The 24,635-nt window shown below is 37.1% G+C and overlaps 1 protein-coding gene across 1 annotated transcript; it reads left to right on the top strand.

The window, feature by feature from the left end:
- The first annotated feature begins 3,420 nt into the window (after positions 1–3,420).
- Positions 3,421–12,691, top strand: LOC149206237 (endo-1,4-beta-xylanase 3-like). Its single transcript, XM_089395355.1, has 6 exons — positions 3,421–3,770; positions 3,859–4,069; positions 4,190–4,536; positions 4,749–4,926; positions 7,589–8,125; positions 11,435–12,691. The coding sequence occupies exons 1-6, from the start codon at positions 3,487–3,489 to the stop codon at positions 12,548–12,550; spliced, it is 2,673 nt and encodes an 890-aa protein (XP_089251481.1). The 5' UTR covers positions 3,421–3,486; the 3' UTR covers positions 12,551–12,691.
- The last annotated feature ends 11,944 nt before the right edge of the window (positions 12,692–24,635 follow it).

Here is a 24,635-nt window from a genome sequence, read left to right as displayed (position 1 = left end):
GCCACAGCTTTCCCTTTCCCTCTAGATGTAGATGCTGGTGCTGGTGGAGTTGGCAGTGGAGTTTGCTATGCTCTAGAAGCTGAAGAACTAGAAGTAGGAGCTATAGGAGGTAGACCACATCCTCTACTAGTGGCAGGGGTAGCCCGGGCAGGTGGTGTCACCTGGAAACATTACAATCTCCCAATCCTGAAATCCTAAAAAACTGATAAGTCTGCTGCATTTTGAATGAAATCTAAAATTCTACTTTCTCCATATGAAATCCAATGAGGTCGGAACCACTCTCAAACATCCTGAGTCATTTCATGGTAATGTTAAAAATTTAAGTAAAAGGATGAAAATGAAGATTAAGTAGAATGTCACTTTTACTTTAAGAATTTAACATTACCATGAATAGCATATCAATACTAGGGCCTAGAACGCTCAAACCCTCCTTGGCAGCGACCACATAGCTCTCCCCTTCCTTCTCCAGCAATCAGAAATGAAAATGAAATGAAAAAAAAAAACAAAATCAGATTTTTATAGGCCATGCAAAAAAAAATTTACAGTCACCAGGCGATATTTTCCGAAATATCGGCGATATTTCAGAAATCGCGCGATATTTTCAAAAGCCGAAAATATCGCGATATTTTGTCGGCGATATATCGGCTCACCGAAAATATCGCGATATTTCCGAATATCGCCAATATCTCGGCGATATTATCAACACTGGTTGCATCTATCCATCATAATAATGCTTAGAAGAATACTTTTTTTGAAAGTATCTCTTGAAATTCTTCTATGAGATCCTATTCTCATCCAAGTGCTTGACTTGTTTGAGCTAATCCCACGGTTGACTACATCTTCTTCATATAAATTCAAGCCCTATTTGTTTGTTTGTTTTGCTTGATTTCATAACTCATGGGTTGGAATTGGCCTTAGCAAACCACCATCCACTTTTTTCTAAAGTGTATTTTACATCTATCTTTACTAAGTCTAGTTCTCCATCTATACTTGAACCTTCAATGCCTGGACCTAGTAATCTTATCTCAGGGATAACCCTCTTGTGCCAGAGGAGAGCTGGCCTAAAGTGAGAGAGCGAGATACTGTGGTGACAGTGGGTAACCCCTTTTTGTTCCTCCAAAGTCTTATTTGTGCTTTAGGGCTTTTAATTGCATAAAGTGAGAGTTTTTGTGGTAATAGTATTGAGTGCTAGTGGCAACGGCGGAGGTGGGTGTAAAAAACTATGAATCTTATTTGTCTTTGGTGCAGGTTTTTAATGAATTGGAGCAACATATCTAAAGGGATCCTTAAAAAAAAGGCTAGCGGAGGAGCCTTCAAAACTAAGGTTGCTTATAGACACAACTTATTTGCTTCTCCCTATCTTATTGTCTATCTCTTTCTACTTGATATTCCTCAGCACCTGTTTAACATCTGGCTAACATCAAGGCATGGTGTAACTTGCCCTTGAACACCAAGTGTTGTTGCATTCTATGAATCCCCCCCCACCTTGCATGGTCTTCTTACAATATCTGCAATATTTTTTCTCGTCAACCTCATCACAATGGTTCCATGCAGGCTCATTAGGATTTTTGAGGCCCATGGTAATGTCTCAAATCGAAAATAAATCTGCAAATGAAAAACTAAACTTTACTTATTCACTAAACAAAAAATCAGCAATGTATGACAAAACTATGAGTTTTTGAGATATTCATTACACAACTTCAAATGGGCACAATAATTTGGTTCCAAATCTCCTCCAAGTTTGTAGATGATAAGTAGACCATTGATGTATAAGCCAAATCCTTTGAAAGTAACCCACAAAAAATGTCAAATCAGTGCCAAGCTCATTCTGAATCAAGTTTCTTCACTGCAAATTCGCAATCTCCAAATGCTCACAAATGCTCAATGAGAGAAGTGTAAGGGATATAGAGAGGGGGGCCGGTCACCGCATAACAACAATTTAGGTTTTGGCAGTGGATGGGTCACTATATAACAACGATTTAGGGTCTAGAGGGCGGGGTGGGGTATTTTTTCTTCTTCTTTTGTCCCGTTTCTTTAATCTTCTCATCTGGGAATTCTGCATTGGTCCCACAAACCAGGTCAGAATGGAAGTAGCATGAATTGACCAGTTCAGCTGGTTTAGTGTGAAACTAGCATTCTGATTGGTTTACCCATCGGTTCAAAGTTGTTTGGGTGTAACAGTCCGGTCTAGCAGTTCTGATAATGTTTATTGAAATTGGATCTGTATCTTAAGCTTGGTTTGCCTTAGGGTTCCTAGATTGTCATTGAGCCAACATATCAACCAGTACCCAGTGTGCTAGGTAGATCCTTTAGTCAGTTTGGCCCTTTTGTTCCCCCACAAACACCTATGCTTTCATATCAACAGGATCATAGTAACTATCTTGGGACCCACTGAAGATAAACAAGGCTTTAGTTTGTGATTCAATTAACATTTTTCATTTCTAGGTTCTGATATTGTTTTGAAGAACTTTTCACACAAAGAAAGTTGTAACATGTTCTATCTTTTTCTAGAACCAAAAAAATCCATCTTGATATGAATGATTTCCACATTAGTTCAGTGCTGCTGAACCTTTTCTGGAGTTATTGAAGAGTGACATATCAGCATCATCCAACTAACAAATGAAGATATTTACTAATTGGGAGATGGAAACTACACTTTATATATTTTACATTCCAATAGATTTTTGGGCTGGCAAGAGTCTGGGCTCAAACATAACTCAAGTGCCTACATTTTGTATACACCCTCTCCCTATATCATGGCTGCCCATCAGCCTTATTTTGGATATGTAAAAGAAAACACACCTTTAGGTCAGGGAAAAGTTTCTCAAATTTCTAGCATTGTATATCAGAAGCCATTTTATTTTATAATTTATTTTTATTTTCTATTTTGAGATTGCAGGGGCATTTGATAACATTACTTTACAGTGTACACATGAATCGATTAAAAATTCCTAATTATTAAAAGGTAGGAGGTGAAAAAGAAAAGTCTTTTATTAGAACATGTGGCAACCACTTATCTTTAAAACCCAGATGGTGGTAAAGAGATATTCTATAGGAAATGTGACAACCACTTGCTCACCCACTGGAGGAAGAGAAAGATTTTGTGGAGATAAGTCTTGGGAACTAGGATATTGTCAGTTATAATGTGCTGCGATTACTTTAAGGTCATGTTTGTGTTCGAACTTTCTCTATGCGTTATAAAGGCATGTGTCAGATACACCTTGCAAATAAAAGTTTGAAGCTGAGTTAGAGCTACGCTCAACTGTATCATTGATTCATTGCACATTTAAATGCAACTGTATTTTTTCTACTAGAACTTATTTTTTGTATTGAAGTTCGTTATTGGTCATTTAGGACATCTCTGTTTGCTTGCAAGTAAGATGCATGTCACACTTGATATCTAATAGTAATGGTTTGCAGGATGAGAGTGGCAACAGGATAACATCTGGTGCAGTGGGAAATATAATTGTGAATCCCAATTTTAATATGGCACTCCATGGATGGTTTGCCAATTCATGTACTGCATCAATTTGTTCTGTTTCTATGGAGGAATCCAGAATAGAATCAGGGGTATATGCTCTTATATCTAATCGAACAGATTCTTGGCAAGGACTAGAACAAGATATCACTACAAGGCTTGTGCCAAACGTACAATACAAAATTCTAGCATGTGTCCAGGTTGAAGGATTGCCACAATCAATACATTCTGTAAGGGCAACACTTAGGCTTGAGAATAAGAACACATCTCCAAATTTCTTATCTCTAGCAAGGTACTTATAAAACTTTAGCTCTTTGGAAACAGAGTATGTCTTGGCACCTCCTGCTTAAATTTTTAGTAACGTAATTTCTTCCATGTAGGGTTAATTCTTCGGTTGGCAAGTGGGAACAACTGGAGGGGACATTTGCTTTGGATGTTATTCCAAAGAGGGTTGTATTTTACTTGGAAGGACCTCCAGCCGGGTTTGAGCTTAAAATAAAATGTGTAGAGATATTTCCAGTTTCCAAGTCAAATTTCAATTCCATTGTATCTACAATGCAAAATTGGTCAGTTTCTGACAAACATTTGAAGGTAGTTTGCATGTTGAGAAGTATCCCCAATTTTTTGTTCACATTCATTGACTGCATTGTACTTCCTTCTGTATCTAAGACTAAAACTACCATTTTGATGTGGCTTTGCCCGTTCATAAAGGGAGAAGTCAATAGGTGCTTTGCAGATGGACATGATAACATTATACAGAACTCTATGTTTGAAGACGGGCTTAATCACTGGACTGGAAGGGGCTGTAATATTGTGCTTCATGATGTGGCTAAAGGAGAAGTTCTGCCATCAGGTGGCCAACATTTCGCTTCTGCAACAAATCGAACACAATTTTGGAATGGAATTCAGCAAGACATAACTGGGCGTCTGAAAGGTAAAACTGCTTATGAAGTATCGGCATTTGTTCAGATCTCTAGCAACCTTGCTTCTGCACAGGTGCAAGCCACTATATGGATTCAAACCAAAGATCTACGTGAACAATATATTAGTATTGGCAGGTAAGATTTGCTAACTTTTATGCCTGCAAACAAATTGTCTTTTCTTCTGAAAAATAATATCATTATGATTTTTACGTCTTTTTCATATCAAATGCTTACTTGTATGTGGGCTTATACCGGTTTTGGGTTTCCTCAATTACATACTGATTTGATTTATATTTGTCTACGCTTGCACATGAGTACTTACAGGTTGCTGTCTTTGGCTTTTCCAGAGTGCAGGCATCTTCAAAGGAATGGGTGCAATTGCAGGGAAAGTTCCTTCTGAACCCTGAACCTGCGAAAGCAGTAGCCTATTTGGAAGGACCGCCTACTGGAATTGATATTATTGTTGCCAGTTTCTTAATGTACCCTGCAACAAAGCCTTCTCCTTCACCAGCTCCTAGGGTTGAGGTCAGTCCAATTTGTTTCATCATAAAAGTGGTTCTTTTATGTATATATCAGGATCTTCCAAAGAGAACTTCTAGTAAATCCCTTGTCTACATTCCAAACACAATTTGGACTTTAATTAATGCCCCTGTAGAAAGTTCCCTAAATATATTTACTGAGCTTTTTAATAGAATTAACAGAATCAAGCAATAACCTGAAATACCTATATTATGGACTATACATACAGGATGCTGAACTTCTTGACGGATTATACAAAGTTCATGACATATCATAGACATTTTCAAAGATAACTTATATTCATATTTGTGGCTCCTTCAAACTGGGTAAATTGACATTGTTGGGCTGTTGGCCATTCCCAGTTGCGGCAGGTATTGGTGGTTTTTCATCAATGAGGACAGGAAGCTTCCTCTGAAGAGCTTCGTTGATTATCATTTCAAGTCAGTAAAATGCCATCCTCTTTAGTGCAATTTCCTCCATCTTTTCTTTATCTAATTTCACACCTGTGGCCATGTATTTTCCCAGCAGTGTGATGGCAATCTCCTTGAACTATTTTCTCTGGTATCCCTAAAGTGAATCCCATTCCTGCAGCTGCTAACAATAACCTACCAATGCATGGTATATCTTTTCATTGGTAATCTTATACATCTTCAACTTGGACCTTGAGGAGCTTCCATTTTTATTGGGAATAGTAAAGCCCTGTTGTGCTAGGAAATTTGCACACCATTTTTTGGTCTCAAATCTACTTTGAAGGATCTTGGCATTCTTTCCGAAGCTTGGCAGCTCTCTTGGTCTTCTTCCTTTCTTGGTCATAGTTTTCCTGACAAGGGAAAACTGGTTATGAAGCACATAACATATAGAACTCATAAGGAAAATGAAGTTTTTCATCCAACATTCACTTTTTAAACTTAATCCATCTTTAACTCCTCATTAGATCACCTAGAGATTAGGCAATGTGCACCTCATAGTGTAGTGTTCAATGGACATATATGATGGCATATACAACATTGGATGTGCACATGTTGCATATATAATAGTATGTTATCCTATCAGATATGCCATTGGTTACAACACTATGGGTTGCATATTGCCTACGCACCTGGCGTAGTGAACATCCTTTGTTATCTACTTTAATAAAGGTTGTATTGTCTACACTAAATTCCTGTGAACGCATGCTCTAGGGAGCAGGATGAACGCTTGGATTGTGGGCACTTATTCCCAGGTGGCTTTTCCAGATACTGACATGACATGGACAGGGGAGAATGGAAGGATCCATTCCTAAGCCCTATTGAGAAGTCTATTGTTTTCATTCTCCTCCTAATGTGAAGGTGAGTCCATTTGATAGGGGTGATGTGCCTTGGAGAGAATCGTTTGATTGGCCAACCAATCAACGATCTTGTTGAATTGAATCTTAATCCACCTCTAACCCTCTAGAGCACAATTTCTACCACCAATGACCCTACTAAGTACCTCAGGAAGCAATATGGTGCTCACTATGGGGGATGATATGTCATGATTTCTCCATGTGGCCCTTGTTCAGCATTAAAGAGGGATGTGAATATTTGTAATGTAATTTCTTCTCCTCATGGTCTCTTGTTCAACTTCAGGGGGATGTTGAAATTAGGGGCGTAATCTTCACATTTGGCCATGGTCAACGTTATTTATAGTTTATATGATATTTCTAGGTTTTACTAAGGCCGGTTTAGTCAATTTAATGTAGGCTCATGACCCCTCCTTCGGGAAAATGCCCTACAACCTTATTTGTGTATAAATATACAACTCCTATTTGTAGTTTCGCATGTTGTGATCATCCATTTTATTCTTATACAGGGGATTTAGCCTAAGAGCACCATAAAGGATTATGCTCTCTTGTTCTTGTTTTGATCTATATTGTGCTTGGGATATTTCTCTATCTAGCACATTTGTGCTAGGGTTTATTTCTCTCTCTAGGGCTGCATTTGTGGTGTTTATCTCATTTCTATAGCAGAATTTAGGTTGGTTTTGGTTCTGTTTGATTTTCTTGCTACCACTTATGAATCTCAGCAGATGATGGGTGTTGTCTCTCAATACAGTGCATCATCTTGTGGATTAGAAGCATGTTTTGAGTCTATGCATTATGCTATTCATGCCATGGATATAGATTCCAGATTATTTTATTAGCCACCAGACCAAACCTTCATTGTTCATCTCACAGAAATTATAATGATAATATATTTGATCAGATTCCTTTGCCAATTAAGAACACTGTAAACAAGATATGGGGAACAAGCAATTTTTATTTCAACAAGAAAACAAGCTTGTGAGTGTAATTTGAAGAAGACATAGCATATTGAAAATAGCCCTAGGATGATAATCCTAGAAGCTCCTGTTTCTAATATATGTGGGTAGCTTTTGATTTGTAATCGATATTCTATTCAAACTTGAGAAGATTAATCATTTTATGTAGCATTTTACTAGTATATGTGAACCTAGATCATTGCTATGTTGCTGTGCTTAAATCGGTGCTTTCATTGCTGATTTATCCAATGAACAAGTTGTTGACTATTTCATGCCATCACCAAAATGTTGATGTGCTTTGACCAATATAGTTATTTGTATATACAATTGAACCCATTTTCTTATGTATTCACAATATGATAGAATCATAGACTGATGTGTGTTTGTGCAGAATCCTGCTTTTGGGCTGAACATTCTAGAGAACAGCAATCTTTTTGATGGCCTGAGAGGGTGGTATCCTCTAGGTTCATGTTCTCTCAATGTAGCTACTGGTTCACCTCACACACTTCCTCCAGCAGCACAGGAATCACTTGGGTGGCAACAATCCCTAAGCAGCAACTATATTCTTGTTACCAATCGCAAACAAACCTGGGAAGGTCCAGCACAAACATTTACAGAGAAGTTGAAGTTGTTTGTAACATATCAAGTGACTGCTTGGGTTCGTGTAGGCTCTGGTGGAAGTGGAGCTCAGAATGTTAATGTTGCAATTAGTGTCGACGGCAGGTGGGTCAATGGAGGTGAAGTTGAGGCTGATGTACACTTGTGGAGAGAGGTTGCAGGATCATTTAGATTAGAGTCAAAGCCATCAAATGTAATGGTTTATGTGCAAGGTCCCTCACCTGGGGTTGACTTAATGGTAGCCGGGCTGCAGATATTTCCTGTTGACCATAAAGCACGATTTAAACATCTCAAGAAACAAACTGAGAAGGTACAACCTCAAGCCTAGTAAGAAAGACATATATAAAATATTCGTTATTGTTTTTAACTATTAACCAGATTCGACAATAAAACAAATAGCATGGGCATAACGGTGTAGATTTGTATACATATGAGACTAGATTTAACAATTAAATACATAATATTGATGTTTGCACCGTGTGTGTAGAGTGATTGATGCATTCTACTTATTGTGTCATTTATTAAGTTGCACATCCTAACTGTACTTTATCATTGCCATATTCATATCATTGTCATTCATTATTTGTATTTTTTTTTTGCATTTAGACCAGGGTAAGTAATATATACACTTGTTCTTCTCGATTTCTCTTACCAATGCCATTTTCATGTTTCTTGCACGTTCCAGGCCAGTGTTTCTAGATGGCCATGACACAATAATAGTATGTTGCAACTCAACAGTGGTTAGAGTAGAAAATAAGGTACTGATGCCACTTAGTCACTCTTAGTTTTTATGGAGCTCTTTTTGAATGAGTGCAAAACAAATCATGTTTGTTTCTTGTCCATTTGACATCATTCAAATTTTTTTCATTTTTCTTTTGTAACTAGAGGAATCAGCAATTACGCTGGTTTCATACTTGCGTGACACAGGGTCGATTTTGACCGCTACCACTACAACTCCTAGGTGCCTACATATGCCCCTTCCGCAGATACAGGTAAATTGGGGGGATTTGAACCTCAAACCTCTTGGTACATAACACTTCATTTTCACGGTCATCGCCAATTGAACTACCCCCAAGGGTTAACATCATTCAAAACTATTATTTTAAGGAAAGGTTTCTAATTTCTGACTTATCTCTATTGTTGGATATGTAATGCAATATCCAACTATCAACAATTAGTTGATGGGTACAGAATTTGCACATTTTAATGTCTATATAGCTTGAGGACTTCCTTTTACAGGGTTCCACTTGCACTTTGTATTCAGGAACTCACATCATGAGATGACTGAACGAATGTAACCACAAATCATTAAAGCAGCCATGTGTGTCCAGAAAACCTGGTTCTAGGCTTCCCTTTCAGGTGACATTTGGTCTATTTCTGTGCAAAGGGCCATTTGGAGGAATTTTAGCTACATGCATCGCCTTGTCTAATCCATTATTATGTCATGCTTAGTTATTCAATAAACACAATCTCTATGGTGAAGATTGAGTCTGATTGAGTATGCCTTCATCCTAGGGGTTTCCTACGACCAAAACCAAAATAAGAGTTTCTTTTGGAATTGCAACTTAGAGGATAGTTCGGTATAGATAAGATTGAAACCCAACCTCCTGTTTGAGAATGACGGGAAAAGAGTACTCGATGCTCATAAGCTCACTAGCAACTTCCTGCTCTGGGCAGCCGACTTCAACAGAAAATTCTATGTTTCTCTAAACTAATAACCAATGAGGCGTGAACCCTATCCCTGATTGTCGCATAAAATTGCCTTGTGCATGGTGTCACAAAATTTAGACAAAGTTCACTCTGCTGAATAAGGGGTAAAATATCACTACTTGACACTTTAAATGAATCTGGCTATGCCCTGCTAATAAAAGCTCAAATCAATTTTCACAGGCATATATAGTGGTTCAAAATCCGAGAGACTTGAATTAAGTGGGGCTTGATTTAACTTTCTGCACCATTTGCTTTCGTTGCTGTGTTGCGAGAAAAAGACTTCTTGCCCATCAAAGAATAGTGATCACATAAAATGCCCATTCTTCAAGTTTCCATACAAAAATCATAGGAAACAAAATGCTCACCATAGCTACTTCTTAGAATTCTATGAACGACGAACTTCTTTAATAATCTTCTAGAGTCACAGTTACCTCTATATAATTTTTCCATCCAATTCTTGTGCTATATGAGTGTTCTGGTCACATTCTCAACAAAGAAACCAAAATGTGCGAACAAAGCCATAATTGAAAATGCAAGAATAAGAAGAAAAAAATACAAATTAATGGGCAATAATGATTCAGTTTTATCTAGCGGTCTCTTATTACAATAGAATAAATGCTTAATAGGAAAAAGCATGATGATAAACTAGATTAAAAGAAAAGCTTCTAATTATGCCATGACAAAACTCGCTCTACTAGTCAGATTCAAATTATAATTGCTTGAATGATAAATGAATCTTGTACCATCTTTATAGGACAAGATCCCACTTAATTTCTTTAAAACATACTTAATGCAGGTGTGAAATAACATTTTATATTATTACTAAGTAAGAACATATCTGATATTTCTAGGACCAATAATATGTATAATTTGATTATAAGGCTCTCGCATTTACATCATTTTCTGTGTGTTTTAGCAGAAATTGTCTTTAATTTCTATTAGAGATGAGAGAACCTTGTGCAAAAGTAGACTGGGACAACTGCTTGGCTTGCAAGGGCTAATCCACTCGTGACCAGCCGACGAAGAACTTTCTTGGTTTCTTGTGGTGTGAGTTAAAGGGAAATTGTACATCGACTTCATTGTAGATTCCAGGATGAAACAATAAGTCAAAGTGATCCGTAAACTGCCGTGAATATTCCACTAGATAGTTCATCACAACACATGATAAAATTATGCTTAAAATTTTGAAATCTACACAATAAGGGTTTATTTCTCCTTAAGTTTTTGAATCTGTTAAATATTGTTTATTGTGAATGCATGTAAGTTATAATTATGCAGAAAATAGAAAACAATGAAATAAAACTCACAAACCACAAATTAACACAAGATATAACCTGGGAAACCCTTGTGAGAGAAAACCCAACTAGAAGGTGAGGTCGCTCTATTCTTTCTTTGAAGGGAAAATAGATGCAAGTGCAAAAAATAAAGATATGGCCCATGGCAGCTACAGTGCACAAACCCTCTTTGTTTGCTCTCTCTCAATCCACCTATGGCTACTTTGCCGATCTATAGAAGACAGTCTTCATGAAGTCCAGTTCTTGAACTCAAGTGACATATCCTTTAGTGATTGAATGAGTGGGTCCTTTCGTCAACTCAATTAAGCATCGCTTCATCAGTCTTTGACTCTTTTATAATTCAACAATTGTCCCATCTAAATCATTCATTAGTTAGGGCTTTGTCATGTGAAATTTAATCGGTTTGGCATTCTAGAAACGGAATGACCACCAAGAGGGAAAGTGTTCTACTGTAGTTAGTTTGCACCCCGTCCCCTCCTCCCTACCTGTGCAATCTTATAAACAACGAGTATAGAGCTATTTAAACAACTTTTAAAAAAATCGTGGGAGTTTTTTTCAAGCTAGATTCTAACCTTTACCTCTGACTGTATTTGCTGATTTGAATGTTGTTGCAGCTACGTAAGCGTGATGTGATACTGAACATATCAGGAGGATCAGCTTTGGATAGATTCTGTGGTTTCTGTGTCAAAGTGAAACAGACGTCCACCAGTTTTCCTTTAGGGTCATGCATCAATAGGAGCGGTCTGGATAATGATGATTACGTTGCTTTCTTTGTCAAAAATTTCAACTGGGCTGTTTTTGAAAATGAGCTGAAATGGTCTTGGACAGAGCCACAAAAAGGGAACTATAATTACAGGGATTCAGATGATCTCCTTGAGTTCTGTAAATGCCATGGTATCCAAACCAGAGGACACTGCATCTTCTGGGAAGACAGTAACGCTGTGCAGCAATGGGTTAAAGAATTGAATCAGAATGACCTTCGGGCGGCTGTCGAGAAACGCATCAGTGATCTGCTTTCAAGATATCGAGGTAAATTCCAGCATTATGATGTAAACAACGAGATGCTTCACGGATCATTCTATCAAAATAGATTAGGCAAGGATATCTGGTCATATATGTTCAAAATGGCGCACCAGGTTGACCCATCAGCGATTCTGTTTGTTAATGATTACCATGTAGAAGATGGCGCGGATGCCAAATCTACTCCAGAGAAGTACATTAATCAGATTGTAGATCTTCAGGAACGGGGTGCGCCAGTCGGGGGGATAGGAATACAGGGCCATATTACTTACCCTGTTGGGTCCGTGGTACACACTGCTTTGGATGCAATGTCTATTCTAGGGTTGCCCATCTGGTTTACAGAGATGGATGTTTACTCGACTAATGAATTTGTGAGAGCAGATGACTTGGAGATTATGCTCCGTGAAGCTTTTGCACATCCAGCAGTGGAAGGTATTATGTTCTGGGGTTTTTGGGAATTCATGTCCAGGGGGCAGGGACACCTTGTAGATTGGGATGGAGCTATCAATGAAGCAGGAAAGAGATTCATCTCTCTGAAGAAAGAATGGACCACACATGTAAAGGGCCACACAGACCGTGAAGGCCAATTTAAATTTAGAGGCTTTCATGGAACCTATGAAGTTGAAGTCTCAGGACATTCAAGAAAAACTAGACAGACTTTCACCGTAGACAAAGGGGATTCCCCTATTGTGGTAGAGATTTCTCTTTAGTCTTTTATTATGTTTGTCTCTTTATCATGGAAACTCTTGTAAGTCGTAAGTTGGCAATGCGTTACACTCTTTCGTAAGCTTATTTAAGAACAGAAATAAAATGATTTGAACATGGTCTGTCAATAGGAGCATTGAAGCAGACAGCGGTAGTTTATGAAATTTATGTAAAAGGGAAACTAGGGTCATCTCTGATTGATTGCATATTCATTTTTAGAAATATAGCATTTCTGATTTCAATTATCTTCTCCAAACCATGTCTTTATATTTTCATTATGGATGTCACGGCACAGAGAAAATTAATATTTGAAATAGGAAGAAAATAAATGAATTGTAAAATTCAAACTTCAGAAGTCTTTTGCATTATGGGTGTTAAAAATGGTACATTTGTAACTGTGGTATTGTTAATCTGTCATAAAACTATAGAGAAAATTAAATACTAAAAATAAAAACAGAACAAAATGAGTTGTAAAATTCAAAATTGAAATATCTTAATTAACTCTTATCAAAATTTATGTGTGTAACTGTTGATTGCAACAGTTACCCTAAATAGAATCCAATAGACGATAATAATATATCATAACAAAACAAATTCAAAAAGACTTGTCGGATTGTTTCATGTGGACTCACCCCTTTAATGAAGTCACTAGCAGCCTTAATCATGGAATCTTTATTATACAAAATGAATAGGCTAAATGGTAGACTTGTTGATGTTGCTATACACATAGACTAGAAGTGTTGCTTGTCATATCAGTGGAGTTTCTTAGAAGTCTAATGGAGTTTATTTTGGTGGATATTTGCACCCCACAGTAGAACAAAAATTATTGCATACATTAGGATATTTGTTGCTTGATTTGAAGTTTATTTCAGATCGGATGGTATATATCTCAAATTTGAAGTTTTACTTAAATTTCAAGTGGGAGCACTCATTGGATACATAATTTAATTCCTCATCCAAGGAGTACCTATGTTGCATACATTCGTTGAACCCTGCGACATGAAAAATGTGCAATACATGAAAAAATGTGATTGCAATCACGCTTTTCATGTGTTTCTCATTTTTCGTGTAGTAGAGTCCAATGAATGTATGCAACATAGGTACTCTTTGGATGAAGAATTAAATGTTGCATTCAATGAGTACTCCCACTTGAAATTGAGTAAAACTATAGGGAGATAAACTGTTGAAAATACAAGTTGAACGAATAGTTTTTTTTTTTAATCTTTTTACTTTTTTACCCAAAAAACAATGAATCATCCCCCATGGCTGACATCATCATTTTGAATCCTACTGGTTCTTATAAAGTTGATTTTGGTTGTATATTTTTGTTTTGAGGCCCATTTTAGTCCTCAAAATTTCTGTAATGGACGCTCAACATCTTCTTCCATTGGTAAATCTGATTGTTCTAGAACAGGGCTTTAAAGTTTTGTAACTTATTCCTAAGTATCCTCCTCAAGCACACTCCCCGATTGTGGAACAATTTCTCTAGCATGTTATTTAGAAGGTCCTATTGCATAATTAAAAGACCCATCAATAATTTGGGGAATGAGCTATGTTTGCCCCAACTTAACCTTTATTTCCTCTCTCTAGCTATATGACTTCCTCGTCTCTCAAACACTCCCTTTATTTCCTCTCTTTAGATATTTGACTTAATCTTCTCTCAAACATTTCTCTGGTGTGACTGTCTCACTATTTATGTGTGTTTGGCACATGCATTTTTGCAGCTACCTCTTGTAGTTCTATCTTTCTTAAAACTTCTTCACCTTGATATTTTGCAAATTTGAGTTTCTTTAACTTCATCTGATATTTCTATGGAATAAATTCCCATGAATTCCTCCCATGTCAATTCTGGTCTCTTCTATTGTAGAGCATCTTGAACCTGAAATTGAATTACTCCATGATGAGCATTGAAATGTAGGTTGTCATGACATTGACACCCTTATTCTTTTTCTCATTAGAAAAACTTCTTATCATCACCTTTTGGATCAAAGTTACATTTATCGTTATCGACAATTTATTGTTGGGGGTCCAAAATTTAAATTATCAGCACTATTGGGGAAATATCGGAAATTATCAGGAAACTTTAAAAATACAAAAATAATCATTTTTTCCTCAAATTTTTAACTTCTAAAACATTATCAACATCGAACAAACACATTGCTACATAAATATGAAAATAAAATCGATATATAAGATGTCAAGTGATACATCAGACATCGATATTGAAATATGATATTTGTCATGAGTCATAAGATCTAATAGAATGATACAAAATCATATCAAAACAAAAATAAATGTATCTCATGAGATGAATCATAGCAATGAAAACAATAGATTTCCCCTTGTTTGTTGGATGGAAAATGGTCACAACATCCTTAACAAAGTTATCATAATTGAACCAAAAGATTGGTTGACCACCAAATACAAATTTGAAAAGAACATACAATTCATGTGCATCCATATGAATCCAAATTATTCTACACAAATATGCAAAATTTCTCGTGTATATAGCAAGGGTGCATATAACCAAAACATCAGTGAGTGCAATCCATCTATATAGGCTCTAGATGGCCTCCAAAATCCAAAGAAAATCATGCTACAACAAATAGCTACATAACATCAAAACCATTGTCTATATTTGGATCCTCCTCATCAAGATCATGCTCTTAGCATTAAAATAAGATAGATAGACTTAACATCCTAATTAATGATTTTGCTTGAATGAAGTGTACATTTTTACCAGGGTCATGAATAATTCATTGAAGTGTATAAACTAGGGTCATGAAGAAAGAGCTGAACAGTCAATGTCACTAACATCGAGGTACATAGACGGCTTGGTGATCTTGATTAAATGTTAGTTCCATACCCTTGTACATCACATAATATAGTAGAAATGTTGGAATTCTGCCAATCCTGAAATCCTAAAAATTGTTAAGTCTGTTGAATTTTGAGTGGGATCTAAAATTCCACTTTCTCCATATGAAATCCAATGAAGTTGGAACCACTCTCAAACATCTTGAGTCAATTAATGGCAATGTATTTAAGTGAAATGATGAAAATGAAAGATAAAGGAAAATATCACATTTACTTTAAGAATTTAATATTACCATTAACTATTAGGGTATGTATCTCATGAGATGAATCATGGGAAATGAAAACAATATATTTCCCCTTGTTTTCTTGATGGAAATAGCGAGAGTACCCTTTCAACTCAATGCCCTAACTAACTTTTAAAAAATTAGGGTCAAAAGAAAAAAAATGGTAGTAAGTTGAAATTGATTGAGACAGGGTGATAATTGTGAAATTATCATGATAATTAGCTAAATTATCACAATAATTACTACTAATATTATTGCTAAGGTAGGTTTGGCAATATTACATGATAATTCTAATAATATCGCGATAAGTGCAACATCGTTTTGGATAAAAAAATAAATGTGCTTGTACACTACCACAATGCTTTGTTGTTCAACAAGAAACTGGCACAATGCTTTACTCTTCAAAAAAGTCTTCATATCTTTTACCTACATGCCATAGTTGTGCCCATTGAGCACCAAAGGTTATTGCTTAGAACTTGTTAGGCCCCTATACTACTAGTGTAACCCCTTATTGTTATTAGTACAACCCCCTGATTATATTGATGTACCCATGTAGTGCCCATATTGTTATTATTGTGCCCCATAGAAGCCCACTATTGTTATTATTGTGCCCTTACATTATTATTGTTATGTCAGCTCTGATTATACTCTGACCCCTTAGACTCCTATATATAGAAAGGAGGTCTTTTCATTTGTATCATCCAAGAATTGTTTATTTGTGTAATGTAAAAGAGGTTGCCCCCTCGAAGAGGCTGAATTCAAAGGCGTTGATCTATCTTTTCTATTTTTTTGTGAGCTTGTTTCATAACAATTGTTATTAGAGCTTTGGATTCTAGGGTTTCGCTGCTCCAAATAGGTCATCGTGGCATTTTCACTATAACTTTTTTTCTGCGATGTTTCAGAAGCGAAAAAAAATCCATTTGAGATGAAATCGCGCTGAAGCTCGGGTCCAAATTTCAGAGCTTTTTGCGCTACATTTGCGGAGATATGATCTGAGGAAGTTGTTCTTTTTGCATACCCCTGAATTACATTCCAAACAGGTGACTTGGGGAAAATCGTCATAACTTTCTCTCTGAGCATCGGATTGAAATTTCATAAGAAGGTACAGAAAGAGGTCGGACTGTAGTTTCTTGTATATATTTCTCAGAGCCAAAGGTCGAAACAGTGACACGTGGTATGTCGTACAAGTTCGATCTATTGAACTAGTCTATAATCAGGGCACTGTGGGAGATTTGGCATAACTCTTCCTTGGAGAATCCAATTTGGATAAGACTGGCGGCATTGGAAAGAGGACACAGAGGGCTACTATAATTCGCAATTTTAGAAATTAAAGATCCAAAAGTATAGAGTTATAGCCATTTCAAGATTGAGCTCCTAAAATCAAGAAAAAACAAGATGAGGAAGTTTGATGGCAAGGATCCGGTAAATTGGATACTTCAGATGGAGCAATATTTTGATCTACATGGTGTACCACTATTACAAAAGGTATGTATTGCATCTTCATATTTAGAACCGGATCAATTTTTATGGTATAAAGGGCTTTGTTCTCGTAAACAACTTGTTACGTGGTCAATTTTCACGGAGGAAATGATAGCACATTATGAGGATACAAAGAGCAACACCACAACAATTGGAAAGAGTAAAAGGGCTTTGTTACATAGTGGAAAGTAAAATTATGGCAACAAGGAAGTCTACCCCTCACAACTATAAAAATGGAAGTGTTGTTTCTCCTAGCCTTCCACAACCTACAAGGGTTACACCACAACAATTGGAAGAAAAAAGAGAAAAAGGGTTTTGTTACAATTGTGATAGCAAATGCACTAAAGGTCATAAGTGTGCTGAAAATAAATTATTTTACATAGAGTATGAAGAGGAGGAAGAAAAGGATCAAGAAACATCAAAAGAAGAGGATATACGCTAGGACCCAACCCCAGAGAAAGAAGAAATGAATCAGACCATATCTTGTAAAGCATTGGCAAGAATTACCACTCCTCAAACTCTCAAGATAGAAGGACATATCAAGAAGAAAAATATGCAAGAAGTGAAAGATCACATCAAGAAAGAAGAAATGAATCCAACTATATCTTGTAATTCATTGGTCGGAATTACCACTCCTCAAACTATCAAGATAGAAGGGCATATCAAGAAGAAAAATGTTCAAGAAGTGAAATATCACATCGAGCATCAAGAAATGAATCCGACCATATCTTGTAAAGGATTGAAATAAATTACCACTCCTCAAACTCTAAAGATAGAAGGACATATCAAGAAGAAAAAGGTTCAAGCAGTGAAAGATCACATCGAGTATCAACAACGAGTTCTCCAACTTTTAAAGGATAACTCCACTTTGGTGCAAAATCGAAAGAAACAACAGGTATATCAACATCGTAGTGAAAAATGTTTTGATGTAGGTGATTGGGTATTTTTATTGCTACATCTCAAGCAAGCTATTTATGAGAAGGAAATGTTGGCAATACTATATGCACTTAAGAAATGGCAACCTTACTGAATGGGAAGACACTTCAAGGTAAAAATGGATCATGATAGTCTTAAATACTTTCTAGAACAACTATTATCATTAGAAGAACAAAAAAAATGGTTCACAAATATGTTGGGTTATGACTTTGACATCATCTATAGAAAAGGGAAGCAAAATTTCGTTGCAGATGCACTCTCAAGAAAGAATGAGGATGTGGAAGCATTGTTTTGTGCTATTTCTATTATCCATCCAGATTGGATAAACAAAGCAACAGATGAATGGAAGAAGGATGAAGAAGTATGGCCACTCATTCAAAAGTTGCAGAAGATCCCTATTCAAACAATATTGCCAAAACTTGAAGAGGAAGGAAAAATCATATTGGAACTTGGAGTAGTCATAGAAACAAGAACCCAACAGCTACAAAATCGATCAATTTCATAGTATCTCATCAAGTGGAAGAACTTACCCACTAAAGATTCCACATGGGAGGACAATAATTTTATACAGAAGCATCAAGAACTACTCAAGCGTTGAGGACAACACTTTTTGAAAGAGAGGGGCATGTTAGGCCCCTATACTACTAGTGTAACCCCTTATTGTTATTAGTACAACCCCCTTATTATATTGATGTACCCTTGTAGTGCCCATATTGTTAATATTGTGCCCCATAGAAGCCCACTATTGTTATTATTGTGCCCTTACATTATTATTGTTATGTCGGGTCTGATTATATTATGACCCCTTAGACTCCTATATATAGAAAGAAGGTCTTTTCATTTGTATCATCCAAGAATTGTTCATTTGTGTAATGTAAAGGAGGTTTCCCCTTCGAAGAGGTTGAATTCTAAGGCGTTGATCTATCTTTTCTATCTTTTTGTGAGTTGGTTTCATAACAGAACTAGTCTTTCTTTGACAAACCTTAATCCAAAATGTGTATGTCCAAATAAGTTCATTCCTTCATAAATCTGACTTTTTAAAAGCGCAAAAATCCATATTTTTTATGTGATGCAACAACCTCTAAATTCCTCTACAACAATTAAAAGCAATATAGGATTTTCAAACCTTATAGGTTTGATACCAGGTTGGAAAACAAGGATATTATAGAAGTAGATAACTAAGAATCCAAGTAAATTCAATGGTGTTAACAAACACTATTATAGTATTGAAGCACAAGTGACATCATAAGATTTCACAAATCATATTCATGTATTAATTGATAGACAAATTTAACAAATCATCTATATCTAGTTGAATGTTTAACTAGTTTCATTAAAATGAGGCTGGTATGGTCAATTTAGATAATCTAAGTTAACCCCAAAGTAGTGAGACAAATCGCCTTTTCAACCTTCTTTGCCTAGAAAGTTATTCAACTTGGTCTGGACCACTTTATTCAATGCAATCCAACCACTTAAGATCCAAATTAGTTGATTGACTACCTAAAGCATGTCATTTGACTCCAAATTTGGGTTTAAATTGAGGTTCTAACAATGAGAAACAATAATATCACCTCCTGAATCCCCAGAGTGTTGTGTTAATGAAGGGATGTTAGTGTAAAAATTTCACTGTAGATCTCCTAATATGTGCAATGTCCTAAAGCATAATACTAGATCTACTTCTACCATACACTTTGCGGAAGCTTAAACAGATATGAGCATCATCAAGCATGAACAGATATCATTGAGAATGAGAAGTAATCAACCATAACACAGAGGATATATCACTGGGGAAAGAACTAGCCTAAAACCCCAACTCTTTATTATCATACAAATGGAAATCTTATTCAAGTTACAAAAAGAATCAGCTCTTAAGCTATCCTGCTCTCTTTGTACTCAAACAATACAGCTCACAGACTCAATAGACATAGAATATATCTTCCTCAAGCCCTCCAAGCCTCCTATTTCCTTGCGCAGTTTTGATTGAGGTCCAATGATATCACGTGTGAATTGGCCTCATCACACTCACTGTAACCTCAAGTCCAACTGCACAATCCTTAAGGAATAATATTCTTTCTACATGTAAGGAATATTTACCAAGGAATATCCTAGCAACTGATAGTACACTGTCCCTCCATCTGATCTCAATTGAGTCTCTGACTGAACTGTCATGCATGAGTTATACATGAGTGAATACTCAGTTATCTGAAATACAGTAGTTACATGCATGCAAGCATTAACTAACTAAACTCTCATTAATTTAACAAACTGTTAAATTAATCTAACTGGACTTGAATCAGTTAAACTAAGTCAACTGATTACAACTCAATATTACAACTCATCCTTATCTCTTTAACTGAAGGTTAAATTCCTCAAGTAATGGAGAAACTGTTGCATGTCCTCACATAGACTTCAAGTTTGATTTTCCTTAACTAATTAACTCAAGATGAATTAATTAATTAATTTCCAAATTGCTGTTGATATCAAATTCGAATTTTACTTCCTATGTTTAGTCCAAGGACTAACTAAAATAAGAAGGGATCCCGAAATGCTATTTTTAGAAAAGATATTTTTAGCACTTCCACTTTTCACCCATTGTTGCTAAGATCTCCAATGGCTAAACTGCTATTTACAACAGTGCTATTTTTAGCATTTCTTGTTAAACACTTTTCAACACTCCCTCTCAACATGAAAGGGATTATCAGTAACCCCGATCCTGTCTCTGTGGAACTCGAACTTGCATTTTGACAATGCCTTAGTAAAAATAGCTGCATCCTGCTCCTCGGTCGAAACATACTACAACAACATGATCCTCTTGACCACACAGTCCCATAGACGATGGTAACGGATATTTATATGCTTGGACCTATCATGAAACACTGGATTCTCAGAGAGTTTTATGCAACTCTGATTATCACAGTATATCACTGTAGGATCCATCATCTGACCAAACAGTCCCACTAGAATCTTCCGCATCCAAATGGCCTCGCATGCTGCCTGACTGGCAACCATGTATTTAGCCTCTACTGAGCTAAGTGCAACTAATCTTTGTTTCCTGCTGTACCAAGAAACTGCAGCTGAACCAAGGTTGAAGATTCCTCCAGAAGTGCTCTTCCGGTCTGATGGACTACCTGCCCAATCTGCATCCGTGAAGCCTTGCAGCTTCACTCCCTCTGTCTGTCTGTACCACAATCTACACTGAGAGGATGGCTGCCCCATATACTCTCTCGCATCTTGTATCAATCTGTCAGCTTCTCGCGAGCATTTTCACCCGTCTCTGGAAGACTCTCCAAAAGTGGTGGTCTCCACTATTGGATCCCCTCCATGTGGCTGATCCACATCATCAGGAGGCTCCTCCTCCTTTGGAACTAAAATTTCCTCATCACCATGCAACTTGAGCTTCCTCTCAAGTGACACTCGCATGGCTCTCTGCTCATCGAACTTCAGATCCCTGTGCACTACAGTCCTTTGACTGGTAGGCAGAAACACATGATAGTTGTGCGGTGTATCTGTGTACCCCACAAGTATCCCCAACTCAACTGTTGGGTCTAGCTTCTTCCAAGCATCTTTGGTCACATGACAGAAAACTGGTGATCCAAATATGCGGAAGTGACTCACATCTAGTTGCTTCCCCGAAAAATCCTCCATAGGTGTGTTCATCCCCAAGATACGATGAGGACTTATGTTCTGAAAGTACATTGTTGTATTGCATGCCTCAACCCACAGATGAAGTGGTAGGCTTTGGTCATGCAACATTGCTTGAGCTGCTCCCACTATACATCTGTTCTTCCTCTCTACCACCCCATTCTGTTGTGAGTTATGAGGTGTCGTCAGTTCCCATTTAATTCCTTCTGCAGCACAGAAGTCTTTAAACTGCTGGGAAACATACTCTCCACCATTGTCGCTACGCAAGGCTTTTACTTTCTTTCCAGATTCTTTCTCTGCTGAGGCTTTGAACCCACAAAACCTCAAGAAGGTCTGATCCTTCTTTTGCATAAAGTAGATCCAACATCTACGAGAAAAATCATCAATAAAAATAACATAGTACCTTTGTTTAGTGGTGGAGGCTGTAGAGAATGGTCCACATACATATGAGTGAACTCGCTTCAGGATTACTCCAGTTCTACTATCCCGATCCTAAAAGGAAGCTTTCGCATACTTACCCAAGGTGCATCCTTTGCATGTATCTGTTTGCTCCAGTTTTCCCTTGGGTAAGCCAGTAGAAATTTGCTGCATGATCTTCAAGGCCCCGTGATCCAAGTGGCCCAGTCTTTTATGCCATAGCTCACCAACATCTTGGCTTTGCACCACCTCTGCTTTGGAACTCAGTGCAGCACGGTCATGTACCTCCAACTTGTAGAGATTCTTTACTCGAATCCCAATTCGCTTGGTCTGTCCGGTGTCGATATACCTCAGGAAAACTTTTCCTTTACTAAAGACTACATCATAGCCTTTATCTTCTAGCATAGCAATAGACACAAGATTCTTTTTCAAACCTGGTACATACTTAACAGCAGATAGGGTGAGAGGAGCACCATGCTCCCTCTGAAACACAACTGTACCTTCACCGAAGACACAATACTTTCCATCATTGCCCATCTCGATCCGCATCTGGATATCCTTCTCCTCCAATGTATTGAAAATATTCTTGTCACCCGACATGTGGAAAGAAGCTCCACTTTCCAGGTACCAAACACATCCCACCATGGATGAAACTATGCATGCGATAAGCGAGAAATCCAACTCAAACTGTGAAGCTAGTGCATCACCATCATATCCCTTTGAGGAACCCTTCTTGGATTTCTTCTGTGGACAATTCATAGCATAATGGCCCACTTCGTGATAGTGAAAGCATCGCACCTTTGACTTGTCAACCTTCTTCCCATGGGAAGATTTGGATTGGGACACCTTCCCTTTCCCTTTCTTAGCTTTACTCGCTAAAGCTATATTTTCTTCATCATCTTGTTTTGATGAAGATCCATCCCTGGTGCTCCGCCTTATCTCCTCCTGCATTAGGTCTGACCAAAGTTGTTCCCAATTTGGCAGTTTCTCTCTTCCATTAACCGAGTCTTGGTAGTTATGCTAACTCTTTGGAAGATCGAAGAGTGCTAGACTCACCATGTCGTCGTCAGATGTCACTACCTCTACGCTTTCAAGCTCATCCTTGCAGCCAGTGAGCTTGTTCAGGAACGTAGAGATTGTGTTGCCCTTTTCGCACTTGATCTTTCGAAACTTGTCTATCAGCGCCAACTTCCTCTGATCACTACTATTTTGATAAAGATCTTTCAATGTTTTCCACATCGAAAATGGAGTCTCCTTCCCATGGAGGCTTGAGACAATGTCATCTCGAACTCCCTACAAGAGGATTTTCCTTGCTCTAGCCACACACTTTTCCATTCCGCCAGTTGAGTAGCATCAGTCGACTTCTGGACTTCTTGATCAATTAAGTCCTTTAGGCCGTTATCTTCTAATACTGCCTCGATGCGATCCTTCCAGGATGTATAATTCGAACTGCCATCAAGGGCATATTCGAGTCTTAAACCACTGAATGCCATAGGTGAAATAGATGTGATAAGAACTCAATTCAATATTCAAAAACCAAACTTTGAACTTCTACTGCTTGTATAATGTTCTTCCTTGATCACCTTTGCTCTGATACCATGTAGAAATTTCACTGTAGATCTCTTGAAATATGCAATGTCCTAAAGCATAATACTAGATCTACTTCTACCATAAAATTTGCGGAAGCTTAAACAGATATGAGCATCATCAAGCATGAACAAATATAATTGAGAATGAGAAGTAATCAACGATAACACAGAAGATATATCACTGGAGAAAGCACTAGCCTAAAACCCCAACTCTGTATTATCATACAAGTGGAAATCTTGTTCAAGTTACAAAAAGAATCAACTCTCAAGCTATCCTGCTCTCTCTGTACTCAAACGATACAACTCACAGACTCAATAGACATAGAATATATCTTCCTCAAGCCTTCCAAGCCCCCTACTTCCTTGCGCAGTTTTGATTGGGGTCCAATGATATCACATGTGTGAATTGGCCTCATCATACTAACTGTAACCTCAGGTCCAACTGCGCAATCCTTAAGGAATAATATTCGTTCTGCATGCAAGGAATATTCACCAAGGAATATCCTAGCAACTGGTAGTACATTGTCCCTCCATCTGATCTCAATTGGGTCTCTGACTGAACTGTCATGCATGAACTATCCATGAGTGAATACTCAGTTATCTGAAATATAGTAGTTACATGCATGCAAGCATTAAATAACTGAACTCTCATTAATTTAACAAACTATTAAATTAATCAAACTGGACTTGACTCAGTTAAACTAAGTCAATTGATTACAACTCAATATTACAACTCATTCTTATCTCTTTATCTGAAGGTTTAATTCTTCAATTAATGGAGAAACTGTTGCATGTTCTCACATAGACTTCAAGTTTGGTTTTCATTAACTAATTAACTCAAGATGAATTAATTAATTAATTTCCAAACTGTTGTTGATATCAAATTCAAATTTTACTTCTTATGTTTAGTCCAGGGACTGACTAAAATA

The sequence above is a fragment of the Pinus tabuliformis genome, chromosome 1_2 (genome assembly GCF_031772625.1).
Source record: "Pinus tabuliformis cultivar Carrire ecotype Pingquan chromosome 1_2, CPIR1, whole genome shotgun sequence".
Classification (NCBI taxonomy): domain Eukaryota; kingdom Viridiplantae; phylum Streptophyta; class Pinopsida; order Pinales; family Pinaceae; genus Pinus; species Pinus tabuliformis.
This window is presented reverse-complemented; position numbering and strand designations above follow the sequence as displayed.

Excerpts from the sequence above, each read along its gene's own strand:
- LOC149206237 (XM_089395355.1), top strand. The coding sequence starts at position 3,487 with ATGGCACTCCATGGATGGTTTGCCAATTCATGTACTGCATCAATTTGT. Across the intron at positions 3,771-3,858 it reads AATTTCTTATCTCTAGCAAG|GGTTAATTCTTCGGTTGGCA; the intron begins GTACTTATAAAA and ends TCTTCCATGTAG. Across the intron at positions 4,537-4,748 it reads CAATATATTAGTATTGGCAG|AGTGCAGGCATCTTCAAAGG; the intron begins GTAAGATTTGCT and ends TGGCTTTTCCAG.